Raw genomic sequence first — 14,001 nt, 5'->3', positions numbered from 1 at the left:
TTCAAAAAAAATTATCATTTTACTCTTCATTTTCAGTTGATAAGATAAGCATACAAATATAAAAACTACGCTTAATTAAAATTACATTTTCGGTAATGGTGTGTATTACAGAATCAGTTTTATGTACAAAGCATAATCATATTAATGCGTAGAAGGTGAATTATCGCAATTTTTTTTATATTACTTTACTTATTGTTTTCTAAATGTGTATACCCTCTAATATTTTTTTTCTGATCGCCACGTTTCGCTATTATATGTAATTCATCAGAGAACGTCAGAAGCCTGAGTAACTGGAACAATAGCTTCTGAAATGGAAGTAGATTCATCAGTCGGGCGAGTGGAAGCCAATTACCAAATATTACCTAAATTTCTATTGTATATTTATAAAAATATAAAATAGGAGTTTACAAATTTTTAATCAGTTTGCCTAGCAAGTGGATCATCTCTATCAATTGGTGGTGGTGAAGTTAGAACTTCGACATTTTGACTTGGTGCTTGGGTTAGATATCCTGCAGTGGGATTGACTCCTGAAAAGAAAGGAAATTATTATGCAAAGCTAGGTATGATCATGAAAACAGGTGCTAGTCTACCACTAGGTCCATATCTGCAAAATTACAAGTTTACAACCTCATGCAAAAAAAATGTTTATCAACCAAGGACACTGATGTGGGCGTATTCACCTCAAATGAACCTTGAACTGCAGAGTAACTACGTAAAACTCATTCGTCCTTTGGTGGGCAACGTCAATCATTGTACTGTCAATCATTATGAGGCGCTATATTCAGAATCTCAGTTGAATGACCGCTGCCCAACAGCTTAATTTTTTTTTCATTCTCAAATGCAAGGGCAGAATAATACCACAGATAAGGAAATAACGAAGAATGTATGAAGATCCACTCGAACTTAACTACAGCTTTGCAAAATGTCCGTCTTTAAGTGCCAGTTATTTTGGGAATATAGATTCCGGTTTGGTATCGTAACTTTAGCGCGGTTATTTTGGAGATACCCTTAGCATAGTTCAAAAGCTCCGATCCAGAGATCATGTCGATTTTATAGTAACCTAAAGCTTGGTTCCTTTGACTCTCAGTCTTCCTCTCTTGCTTTAAGCACAAAATAAGTTACTTACTTTCTCCTCCCTCTGAGGGTAATATGTAACTGAAAATTTTATCTTTCCGTGTATTAAATAAATAAACAAATTATGCAAGCATTTACTCATTTTCCCTTGTAGAAGTCGCAACTGGATGTAATTTAAAATCCGAAAACCGGATAGTTCCAATATCCACGCCACGCGGTCAGTTGTTCATCAGTTTGGCGTCAGTCAGAATGGAAAAATTATGGCAAACTGATCGTATAGGGCAATGAATGATGGCCCGAAATTTTTTATATAAAATCTCTCAGTATGGTTGGACTGATGACAGGCAGATACGGTTGTTATTGTGTTGTTAGTCGAAACAGGCCTTCCGAATGGTTCGGATATTTAAATGCATGCGACACCAACTCTTTTTATCGGTTTGATTTTACTAAACACGTCAGTCCAGTTTCGGTCAATTTTTGATTGACTTTTGGCAAACTGGTAAAAAACGGACTGTGTATGATAGGTCTAAACGCCAGAACCAACTGCAGCATTCTCGAAGGGTAGCAGCTCCACCACCCTACAACCAAAGATCTCTTTGAGGTCTCCAAAGGATCGTTTATTTAGTGTCCGCAACCTAGTTTCGCCGCAAGCCGGGCACACACAAAGGAAATCCCTGAGGATTTCTCCCTCCTGTCCTCAACTTCAATAAAGCGAATTGTAGAGTATGCCGAGTCTGAGGACCACCAGTAGTATCTCGTGTAAACCGCCATAATTCTGTATGCGTTTGGCCTCAAGCTCCCGTGATTGGAGTTTATGGTATAAACGCTAAATCCTTCTAGATTCTAACACAAATGGTGAGCCTTTGCAATTTGGAGTCAACCATTGTCGCCAGCGTAACGCAGACTGCTCTCATCATAAGGCGGTTTAGAGCGAATTCCCGCCCGGCCACGATATCGGTTTGCTCATTACCCTCTACGTTGTTAGGACCAGGAGTCCAGAGAAAACTGAGAATGTCGCCCAGACGGTCTCTAAAACCGTCTAAAGGATGCTGGCATTAACTATAAAGCCTTAATCGAATCTTGGCTGTCGGTTAAAATGGTTATGTTACGCTTGGGGCTCAGATCACACCGCAACCATCAATAGGCCTCCAGCATCGGCAGCATCTCCGCCTAGAATACGCTGAAGTATTCTGGAAGATCATATGACTCGGCTGCACTGTAGACATCCGAAAATGCTCCCATTATGGCTCCATAAAGCATCTTCGATCAAAGGGTGAAGAATGCTGTCTCACCGATCTCCCACTCTGCCCTGTTTGGAAAGCCCAAGCAAAAAACTCTTGAAGGGATTTGCTGAAAAACAATTGATTATCAAAGTGTGCGTTAGGCGAAATAAGTTTAAGAATCTTATACAAAGGTCTTCTCGCGGACGATAAAGGCTATACAGTCAGTTTTAACCCTTAGTTCTATTTTTAGTCTCCAATTTCACATAGTACCCAGAATCACACCCAGATACGTTACCTTGGAGTAAAGTGACAACTTTTATTAATTCATTCATGTATCCTTGCCTTGTTAGTATATAGCATCTGCTCCGTTTTAGTTGAATTTATGACGAGACCAGATTTTCTACTCCGTGTCCTAAATCGTGTCGTCGGCATACACCACTGTTACCCAGCTCTTATCTAGTATTCATAAAATTTCATCCATTGTTTTCGACTAAACACTAGAGCGACGGCGCCACCGGCGTCCCTTTAGTCTCTCTAGTGGCTACCTACCAGATCAAATTGGCTTATCTTATTTCCTAGCATGAATGAATTCATTGCTTGAGACCCCCTCCAATTTTATTTTGGTTAGAGCCTCCTCTCTACTTACTTCTATATATAAGATGGCAGCTAACCGAGTCATTCTATGCAAAAGAAACCCCATTCCGCTTAGCAGAAGTTTGTGGTCTACGCTTGAAATAGTGAACCTAAATCTATATGGCTGACGAAGAACTAAGCTTTGTTCAACTAAGGGAGATTTCGGAAAATTTTGAGCCTACCAACATAGGTTGAGGGCCTAAGAAGGCCGGCGTCGCAACGTTGTCGGTAGCTCCCATAAATGAATGCTTCCCATGCAAGTGTGAGTCCGCTGTATTCTGAATTCCTCGTTCGCCTCGTTCGTTTTCTTACTCGATGTCAGATTGAGCCATTTTTTTCAATGTGTTTTACATTAAATTGCACAAGTAGATCATGTCTCGCGATTTTCCTCTATTATAGACGAAGTTTTCATTTGGAGGCAAATTTCTAGTGCGCCTGCGGTTAAAGGTACGACCTCGCATACCCTTCGTGACTAGACACTACATTCGGCACAACTGCCGCCACGCGACATGCCTATATTGCACTATCGCGGTAACCAACTACAAACAGCTGCATATTTTGACATTTCAACAGATGGATACAAACGAAAATGGAAAAATCGTAGCAGTCAATTGAGTAAATTATATGGAAGTGGCACAAGACAGTGAAAAATATTCTCTGCCAGGCAACTCGGCCGCGTCGCATCGCTTGATTGAATGTCGCGTCGCGCAGTGTCGTTCAAGTGCGTATTGCTGCCTACAAAACCATATAAAGATATTTTGACAGGCAATGCAGTTTGTGGCCGCGTCACGTAGTGTCGATGAGGCCGTACCTTAACACACGCGATTTTTGTAGTCGGACAATGCACGATTTCAAAGGCTAAAAATATACGCTACAAGTTCTAGAAATCATTTCTTGGACGTATACCCGCTGAGGTTACCCTTAAAAGATTGTACCACTTATTGATTCGCTTCACGCTTGCATATATTCAAAAGGCAACGAACGATATAATGTCAATTCTTCCTCCCCGCCCCCACTAGTTCAAAATATAGTAACGATTATCGATACGTACATCTAACAGATCCAATGATCACAACGAATATGTTCTAACGTAATACACTAGAAACCCAATATTTTAACAACAATTGTAAGAAAATAATTGTATATGCCCCACACCTCAAAGTTATACCAACTATTCCTGAAACGATCGTTATCTGACTACGATCGCACCCGAAAAACTCGCGCTGAAAGCAAAATCCTAAGCGAACGTTTTGCAACGGCTATTTGCGTTGTCACCATCACACCCCGCGCGCAATTTTCCAAACCGCGCATGAAATTATTGGGCGAAGTAAATAAACAATAAAAAACAAAAATGCCCAAATAATTTCAATTTATCAAGCCAATCCTTCCTCGATATCTTAAGCATATCGCCCAAGCCATGCATTAGTACAAACTCTCAACAAGGACAACAAAATGCGCCATTGTGTGAAAGCCTTTCGCTAATTCAGCTTATGAGCAATTTAATTGGTTGAAAGAGCATTTTTTCACGATTTGAGTATTATTAAGACAAGGCAAAAGTTCGTTAATTTTTCTCATAGATATTTCCAAGTTCTACAAAAACAGAACATGAGCAACTTTCAAGGTACAGACCTGAGGTACAATATAATCATAGTTTAAAGCCATCTATCAACATATTGCTTGATTCTACATCGGTGTCAATGTATGTATAACAAATACAACGACGAACACAAAGATCCATGACAATCGAAATTCAAATCTGGGCCAACAAAATCGAGAAGCTGATGCTAAACCAACCCAATCATCGTGACTTTAGGAAGTGTATTATTGAGTAAAAAGGATGATAGTCACATAGTGCCAAATTCGGTTTCCGAAAGTTAGATTTGACATTTTCCTTAGTCTGATGGGCAGTGTGTATTTACACCTACTTGGGTACTTCCTATGCAACTTTACTTTTTACTATTATTTGGAATAAGTTCAAGTTGTATTACGAAATTCGACTAGGCAATATATTCTTCCTAGGAATCCGGACTCATTTAGTTTCGGATTAAGCCACTGATTTCGCAGGTGGTTTACCGAAATAAACACACTTTCCATTGCGGGTCCATTGTCATATCTTGCAACTCTTTTTAGTTCTATAGCACAACAGAGGCAATATTCTGGACTAACTCCACAGAACAAATACAGCAACAATACGAAAGTGATTCGGAATGTAATGCTCGTTCCCGCTCGAAAAAAAGAACTTTAAAATTGCAGGTAAAACATTTTTTTCGAACTCTACAGTTCTTGTTTCACTCAGTCTACATAATCTCCCCTTAATTCAATGCATTTTTTCCATCTTTCAACTAAATGGAAAACACCTTGATGTACTTTCTAGCTTTATGCGCATCTCTAACTCCACCATTCGGTAGTTCTCTTTTCAGATGGCCAAACGTGCGCCAATCCTAGGGAGCCATATTTCAATTGTTTGATAGATGATCCAATAGTTTCTCTTCTGTCTTCTTCGCAATAATATGGTGCTGCAAAGTGGCGGCTTTACTAGGAACTCGGGTCTTTTCGTGTTATGGCAGCACGCATCCTCTTCAATGTCTCAATGTACCGATTCGCACTGAAGGTTATGCCTTGCTCCAAACAATAAACCAAAATTATGCCTTTCCAATTGAAGAGGACGATTATCATTTTCTTTCTCAAAAAGTATCTTTCTCTTCCGTAGACTAGCGTTTCAGGTTTCATCTTCTTCTTCTCCTTTGGCCCCGTTCACGAGCTGGGTGGTGTCATCGTGTTCGGTTTAGCCATTTAGTTCTATCAAAAGCCTGATCTGGATGCCATCTCGAAACTTTCAAATCCCCATTCAGCCTATCAAGCGACAGTTGTTTCGGTCAGCGTTTTGATCGCTTAGCATTGACTTCGATTTTCACATCAATCTTGGCAAGTGAATTCTCTTTAGCGCGAATTACGTGACCATACCATCGAAGAACCCTCTCTCGCAATTTTTCCACGATCGATACAAACCCGTATCGATCGCGAGTATCTTCATTCCGGATGTGATCAAAGCATGTCACGCCACTAGTCCAACGCAACATCTTCTTCTTCATTACTGCAAGACGGCGTTCATTGTCTTTTATGGTCGGCCAACACTGAGAACCATAGACAGGGCAGACGACATTGCGGTAAATCTTAGATTTGAGACGTTCAATCAAAAAGAACACCAAATGTGAAACGCCACTTCATACAGGTTGCGCTAATGCGTGAAGCAATTTCGTGATTGTGCCTCTTTTATGGGGATCAGTCGTCGAAAATTCACTTTTATTCAGATTCAATCTGAAACCTTGTTGCAAGAGGCGATCATTCCATATGTGGAGATTATTTTTGCTATTAGATGCCAGGAAAACGTCATCTGCATAGGGCAGTTTATAGAGCGCTTGGCGTTGGATGTAACAGGATGACAACAAGAACGAAGAGGAGTGGTAAGAGGGTGCTCCTTGATGAATACCAACAGAGACAAGGAGCGATTTCGATACACCAGCGGGTGTATCGAACTTTACTAGAGCACTTTGGTAGAGCAATTGAACCCAACGTACGGGTTCTTCTGGCACCAAGTGTCGTAGTAGAGCACACCAGATTAGTTCGTGTGGCACACGGTCAAACGCTTTCTCCAGATCTTGATATGTACCATAATGTAAAGAGGGCGATGCTTCTTATGGTGTTTCTCCATGAGTAGCTGAGCAACGTGTATTGCGTTAGTAATTCCGCTGTTCTTGACAAATCCGGCTTGATTCACGGTTATTTCAACCAATGTGGTAACCGGATCGGACGGTAATTTGAACATTATGCTAGACTACCTTTCTTTGTCATATTAGAACTGTGGTACTTTCTCGCCAATTAAAGAGTTTTCTACCTTCATCAATAACCCGATTGAAGAATTGACTGAGCCACAGTGTTGAGTCCCAGCTCTTCGCTTTCCAGAGCTCAGACGCGGTGTCATCAGGTCCTTCCCCGATTTTATTCGTTTTATTGCCTCCTCGGCTTTAGTTGCGCTGACAGTTAAGTCCTTGAGGGTTTTACGTGAGCACCTGTCTGAAAGACTTAATCCCACGGTCTTCTTAGGGCACGGATTGATTTTGTGACCACAATCAAACCCCCGCTGAGCAACAACGGTACCAGTCTATACCAAGTGCATGGCTTAGCATTCATACTGGTGGATACAAGACCTACCTAAATCTCTACCGAACTAAGGAGTACTGCACCCGTGTTGAAACGCAACACCACACCGAGGCCCGAAGGTCTCTTCTTGCTTGAGGATAACCACAACCCCCATGAAACTCCCACTAGGGGGCCAACCGCAAACAACCGAGCTGTACAACGGGAGTTCACCCGAAGTATGAAAGTCCAGGGGCTATCCCGGTTCCCATGGTACCAGTATACCCCTGGTAAGGTTTCGTGACCAAATTGCCACTTCAGATGAGTCCCCGTGCAGACTCGGGTCTGATCGCCCTGATTAAGCCTTTGCAGCATTCGCCTACTGTATCACGGCCGACAAGCCAAAGTGAGTATAGCGTCTTCCAGTGCCACCACTATTGAGGTTCTTTTCGGTCACTTGGTTTTGGTTTGGCCGACAGGGTTTCCACCCCGTCTTCCTCACCGCCACTTCTGGGCACCAGTTACGCTGACAGGTGGAATTGCTCCAAATGTCGACAATGCTTGCGGAATTGGGGCATCCGTTGAAATCTGCTAGAAATATTTTCGCCGTCTATCCGTCGCGGCTCGACGGTCGGTAAACAAAGTACCGCTCTTGTCATTAATGCAACAAAAGTGTTCGATATCCTATGCAAGTGAATACAAATCTCTTTCGCCATCCCGAGTGTCCAGTTTATCGTAAAGATCTTTGCAATGAGCCGCTCGGGTGACAGCGATCGCCTTCTTTGCTTCCCGGTTGGCATTTTTGTAAATGTTCCAATTGGCCAGCGTTTTATCGTCGAGAAACTTGTGGCAAAGGCGTTTCTTTTCACGGACCTTCATTTTAACGTCGTCATTCTAAAGCCAAGTATCGGTTGATGAGCTGCTTACCTGCTGACCTCGAGGGTTGCATAGTCCGCTTTGTGGATCGTGTCTTTAATTTGGTTTCACGTTTCTTTCACATTCGTAATGGTTGGTAATCGCGTAAGTCATATCATTTCTGCTTTCTTCTCCTGCAATTGCCACCATTTAATACAAGGCGGGCCAATGTGTTCCTCATGCTGTTTTAACGGTGGCTCATTCGCAAGTTGGCAATCAATGGGCGACGTTGAAGTGCGCTGGTCTCATAAGGAAGGCTTTGCAACCAGTAGCGCTGGTAAAATGTCGGTGGCTTGAGAATCGTAGGTTTGTATGACTTCCCCATCAATTTTAGCATTGAATTTCACTTTTTTACCGCAAATAATAAATTACTGAGCGAATTTCTCCGCGGTCACAAATTTCAAGCAGAGCAACCACAGCAAGGCCATCCGACAATGAGAACGTGATGTAAAAATGTTTATTCGCCAACATTATTGTTAGCGGAAACAGACGTTACTTTCAGAATCGTCTTTATATATGATATCATGACAGCTCCGTCAACTTTCATAAAAAAAAAACCTGCGCCAAATATGGAGAAACCATTTTTTGGGGCGTTATCGTTTTTTTTTTAATTGCGATGTACTCATATTTAGAGATTCCCTGTTCAATTACTATCCACCTACAACTTACCTGTCAAATAGCCTCTAACATTAGTGTCCGTAATGAACAAATCATGCTTCTGATCCTTAAACTCAGCCCATACTGGATGCTTCAGCAAAATTTGCGATACTCGGTCGCCATAATTCAAGTTAAGTGTCATTGCCTTTAGTGCAGCAACAACCTGAGCTTTAACTGCCGAAGGGCTATCCACGTATTCCATCCGACTTTCGAGTAAATTCAACAGGAATGGTATTAAGTTACTTTCTAGTGATTGACTGATCAACGAATCCTGCAATAGAAATGCAAAGTATGAGGTAAATATTTCAGAGATACGCATTTTTTCCACTTACATGTTGGTATTTGAACAATCGGCTCAAAGTTTCACAAACCTTCTCTATCAAAGGTTTATTGTTTTCCATACATCGTTTCAAAGGCAAGATACATTCAGTTTGCGACACGGCCGTCACACAATACTGAAAAAAGGATTCGAAGTTAGCGTATTTGCGTGCGTACTAAAAGATACTTTCTTACCTCAGATAGTGATAATTGGTGTAATACTGACAAAGTATATTTGGGTTGAACATTAAGTAAATTGAATAATTTTGGTATATGTCCCCACACTGGAATATCGTCAGACAAGTTGGGCTGTGCACGTAACAATTCAACAAGTGCGGTTGACGCTAGGTCTAATGTGTCTTTCTGGAATGATTAATTTATATTTTGATCAATTATGTCAGGAAATATTTGTTGATCAGCTTTGCTATTTTGAACTTAATTTAATGTAACTCGAAATGAACGCAACAATTTTGTGGAGTGTAAATGAAATACTGTTTAACAATTAACAATTGAAGAATCGAGGCAAAAACGCATGAATACCAATCTCCATATTTTTTACACTCGTAGCTGGTAAAATGAACTCCAACAAACTCATCAATAATATCTTAATAAACAATCTAAAGACCAACTTACATCAGGTGCATTTTTATTGATAAGATCTACCATAAAGTCAAGTAAATCCGAAAGAAATTGCTTTGGTTTACGAAGGGTCCATGCAGGATTGCTAATAAACAGCCGCAAATAAACACCGGAAACCATTACTTCGCTTGGTATTATATCCTTCAATGTATCCGGATCCTTCCATAAGATTTTCGGATTTTGTTTTTGGGTTTGATAAAAACTGCAACAATTCGATATATAAAACCATATTAAGTGAGAATTCTTCACTATTTCCAATAGCATACCCATCACACATATCAGCAACAACATCACAGACTTTTGTTCTTGTCTTATCGTTCCAAATCAATTCAGGATGCTCATGTATTGACTCGAATAATTGAACGGAAGTTGCCGGAGATTCAATCATAGCATCAACGAATAAAGGAGGTAGAAATTTACAAATTGTTATTCGAACCTGTGAAATATGGAAAAATTCTTAACAAGGGCTCCCTGCTTTTCAAAATGTGAATACCTTTGGACCGCTCAAACGATCTGCTGTCATTTTGGCGAGTATTTCGGCGCACAACTCACGTATCTGAGGATTCCTTGAGTTGGAGAACATGTCCAAGAGATATATCACAGCACCTAAAACAAAATATGTTCAACAACCAATCCTGAATATTGTAAAGTGGATATACGATCGCAACCTTTGTTTTGCGCTTCCTTAATCATCTCCTGTGAATTAAGAAGCCCCGAAAGTGTTTCCAGGACTTTCAACTGCTGATCGCGCAGGTCTGGATCTTTCAAAGCGACAAAATAGCTGCCCTGTATATCGCATGCTGCGATTTCACTGACACATTCTTTATTCCGAGAAACCAAGGCAACAGCTTCAAGTGCCAACGATTTGATAGTAGCGTTCTGAGAAGCGACAGCAAAATATTTAATCGAAAACAACGAAGGTCGAAACTCTTACTATCATAATACAAGCCCAATAACTTACCTGACTCGTTAAATTATTAGCGAGAAATCCAAATATCATATCAAAATGTCCAATGCACTGGATTTCAACTTCAGGATTAGATTTTATCACAGATATCAATGCCTGTAAAACCATAATTGTGTGCTCAACACTTTTCGGATTATTTACAAAATCATATGTGTCTTTTGATGGTTCGGTTGAACTAATTTCTATCTTATTGCGTGCTTTCGATCGATTGTATTCATTCAAGGCGTCATCGAATGTTTTGCTTTTAGCTTGTGGATGATTTGGTGCTAATGTTGGCGATAAAATTCCACCAGTGGCTGGCATTTTGTTATTTTGTTTGTTCATTTTACTTGCACTGGAGAAATGGCGATATGCTTGTTTTAAATATTCTAATAGATCGAGTATGAATGATTTTGGATTCATAATGGGAAACGTTGGCATTTCATTGTAGATCCGAATGAATACTTCGCCGATACGTAGTTCATCTCTTTAATGGGGTAAAATCATGATTATGAATTGAGAAAAATTGTAATCGATAAAAAGATTAAATTACTTGTGAGCATCGAAAACAAAAGTAGATACAACTTCGTGCACTTCGGTGATATCTTCATAAGCTCCTCTGGTGCATTGATTCCGTTGGTACTCCAAGAAATCGAAAAGTTGGGCTCTAGTTCCATTGTCCCATATCAGATAGGGGTTTCGAGTATTTGATGTAAGCGTTTTTAAAACCTGAAAATTATCACAATTGTAGAAAAGTAATATAAATTCCTTGGAGAAAATATGATTAGTTCGACAATTATTGAACAAGTGTAGGATAATCGATTATTTGATAAACAAATTGTTCCGACCATATATCATACTGTCATCCCTTATCAACCTAATTTCTAAGCATGGTTTTCATTTAACAAGCACGAACTTGGCATTTTGAGTAGCCTTGAAATTGGGATTCCCAAAATTTACTACTGGGTAAAATTCGACTCATGTCGAGGATACGAGAATTTCAGTGGAAGGTGGAATGAATTACTGTATACGTTAGCATATCCAACGTATACAGTAATTCATTCCACACACTAAGCATACGCTCCAGAGCAATGTTGTTTCTTACAAACTCAATGTGCCCGGGTATTTATCCGCCAGATTCACTACATCAGCGAAGACCGAGCGGAGACGCACAACGCATGTTTTAAATATTTGTGTGAAAATATTTCCCAATTTACGAAATATTTATGGCGAAAGCATTCGGAATTGATTCAATTTATTTACAGCTCTAATCCTCGCTGGCATTGATGAAATAAGATTCTGAAGAATCTGCAGGTAAACTTCATCATTCCACGTCCCTAAGAGGATTAAATCCAGCTCATGTTGGTGTTTCAGCTTCTGTTCAGCTACCTTTTTCGCAAGTTTTGTATGGGATTTAAATGCGGGCTGTTCCCGGGCCAAGTCAGTTGCTTTATTGAGCTTTCGGCCAGAAAGTTGCGCACGTCCAAAGCAAAAAGGTCAAATGATTGGAAAATCGTCCTGAAAGATGACCTCACTTGAATACTGATATTGCTCTTCAATGCAAGGTATCAGATGCTCCTCCAAGATTCGTTTATAGGCTGCACCATTGACCCTTCCATCAATTAATGACAGTCCTTTCACACCATAAAACGAAAAGCAGCCCCAGATCATCCTGTTAACCGTACTGTAGTCTGGATAAAATCCCCACTTAATCGCTCACCTGATCTTCTCCATACGTGGTGGATCCATCCGACCTAAAAATATTAAATTGGGACTCATCGGAGAATATTACAGTTTGTCACTGTTCCAGGGTCCAACTTTCGTGGTCCTTTGCCCATAAATAGCGTTGCTTCCTCATTCTTCTGTTTGAAAAAGACTTTTTTGCGGGACGTCGGCCATGAATTCCACTCTCTCTAAGCCTTCAACGAACCGTTGATGCATCAATTTCTTGGCATCCTTGAGCTCTTTTTTAATGTCCGATGAACTTTTGAACCAATTCCGCAGGCAAAATTTCCGCATCAGTCTGCCTTCGGCTGATGTAGTCTTTCTCGGCCTTCCACAACCCCGTTTCCGGGCAGTAGACCCAGTGGCCCCGAATTTTTTTAAAAAGTTAGCTACAGGAGGCTGACTAAAACCTACAACGACCGCTATTTGCCGTGTGCTATATTTTTTATGAAATGAGGCAATTATTTCTCCTTTGTCGAAGTCACTTATTTTACGTGTTCTGCCATTTTTTTCATTAACGCACTTCAAAAACGTTCCACTGCGAAAAACTGCAATCTAATTGTGCAAACACCTTCTTCACATTTGTATTTATCCGACAAAAAAAAGCTTGTCAATTCAAACTAAAATAAGGGATTTACGCGAGATTACGTGGGGAACACTTAACTGACCGATTTTGTTTGCCCAGTACTGTATTTACTTGAATGTTCAACTTCTATGCTCACAGTTCAGTCGGGACAGCGGTCACGAGCAGACGTGACATTTCAGAACCAACCAACGAGAAAAACCTTCAGCTTCTGGAGCATTTAGAACCGACTTCGGTCGTCAGTCAGCCGCGACGGATAAAAAAAAACAAAAAAAATTTTTTTTTCAATTTTACCGACCGACGTTAGTCGGACGGATAACATATATATTTTCTTAATTCTCCACAGGTAGAAATCACATCCCAGGACAACAGAATAACAGCAGCAGCAGAAAAATAAGGAGATGTGTGCCAAGAGGGCAAAGACCGGGGGCCCCTTTGACGAAGAGGGAGGCCCAGCCCCGGAGACAAGACTCGAGCAGACTTGCTTGAAATGATTACCACGCTGAAGGAGGAGGTTCCTGAACTCCGAGCAGAAGAAGCAGCAGAAAAGGGAAAACCAGCAGCAGCTACAACAACAAACAAAGCGACGGGACAACCGATCGAAATGGACGACATCATTGGATGTGCGTCTGCTTTCGCCGAAGCAGTAATTGTAGAAGGCAGCAACAACGAAACGGCAACATCGATAGACGAGGATCAGTTTAAATTCGTGATCAGGCGAAAGCCGAAAAAAATTAAGATTAGTGCTAAAAATCCATCCCATCCAGAAACCCAAAATACCGATAATTACCGGATGCTCCCTAAACGTTCCTCAATTGTTAAGGTCCCTTCAGTCAAAAGGGATAAAAATAATCTTTAAAAACCGAGGGCGGATGAGACTCTCACCTTCGCAGAATCCATCGAGAATCACGGCAAAATATTCGTTCTTATCAAAGAGTAAGGCTTCAGCGCCACAACCAGCATCCCTCAATCCCTGAGAACGCAATTCCTCATCATTCGAAGACTTCATCGAGAAACCGGTGCTGCGGAAATCCCTGCGGAGCTCAAAGCACAGCATCCGGAATTAAAGATTAGGTCAGTGGCCAACTTCCTGACCAAAAAGGATAAAGCTCTCCATAAGGAGAATCCTAAGCTCCCAATTAAGTCACAAT

At 40.8% G+C, this 14,001-nt stretch overlaps 1 protein-coding gene across 1 annotated transcript in view; it reads right to left on the bottom strand.

Annotated features, from left to right (window-relative positions):
• LOC119655150 (dnaJ homolog subfamily C member 13) overlaps positions 1-14,001 on the bottom strand; it is a 48,280-nt gene continuing 34,279 nt past the window's right edge. The window contains exons 25-35 of the mRNA XM_038060892.1: positions 11,096-11,271; positions 10,558-11,029; positions 10,265-10,475; positions 10,090-10,202; positions 9,863-10,032; positions 9,591-9,798; positions 9,153-9,320; positions 8,972-9,094; positions 8,652-8,910; positions 363-527; positions 1-305 (exon numbers count right to left, since the gene is read on the bottom strand). Coding sequence (XP_037916820.1) covers positions 415-527; positions 8,652-8,910; positions 8,972-9,094; positions 9,153-9,320; positions 9,591-9,798; positions 9,863-10,032; positions 10,090-10,202; positions 10,265-10,475; positions 10,558-11,029; positions 11,096-11,271 — 2,013 coding nt within the window. The 3' untranslated portion in view covers positions 1-305; positions 363-414. The remainder of the gene's footprint in view (positions 306-362; positions 528-8,651; positions 8,911-8,971; positions 9,095-9,152; positions 9,321-9,590; positions 9,799-9,862; positions 10,033-10,089; positions 10,203-10,264; positions 10,476-10,557; positions 11,030-11,095; positions 11,272-14,001) is intronic.

The sequence above is a fragment of the Hermetia illucens genome, chromosome 1, assembly GCF_905115235.1.
Source record: "Hermetia illucens chromosome 1, iHerIll2.2.curated.20191125, whole genome shotgun sequence".
In the NCBI taxonomy this organism is placed as follows: domain Eukaryota; kingdom Metazoa; phylum Arthropoda; class Insecta; order Diptera; family Stratiomyidae; genus Hermetia; species Hermetia illucens.
Note: the sequence above shows the minus strand (reverse complement) of the source record. Positions and strands in the feature narration are given on the sequence as shown.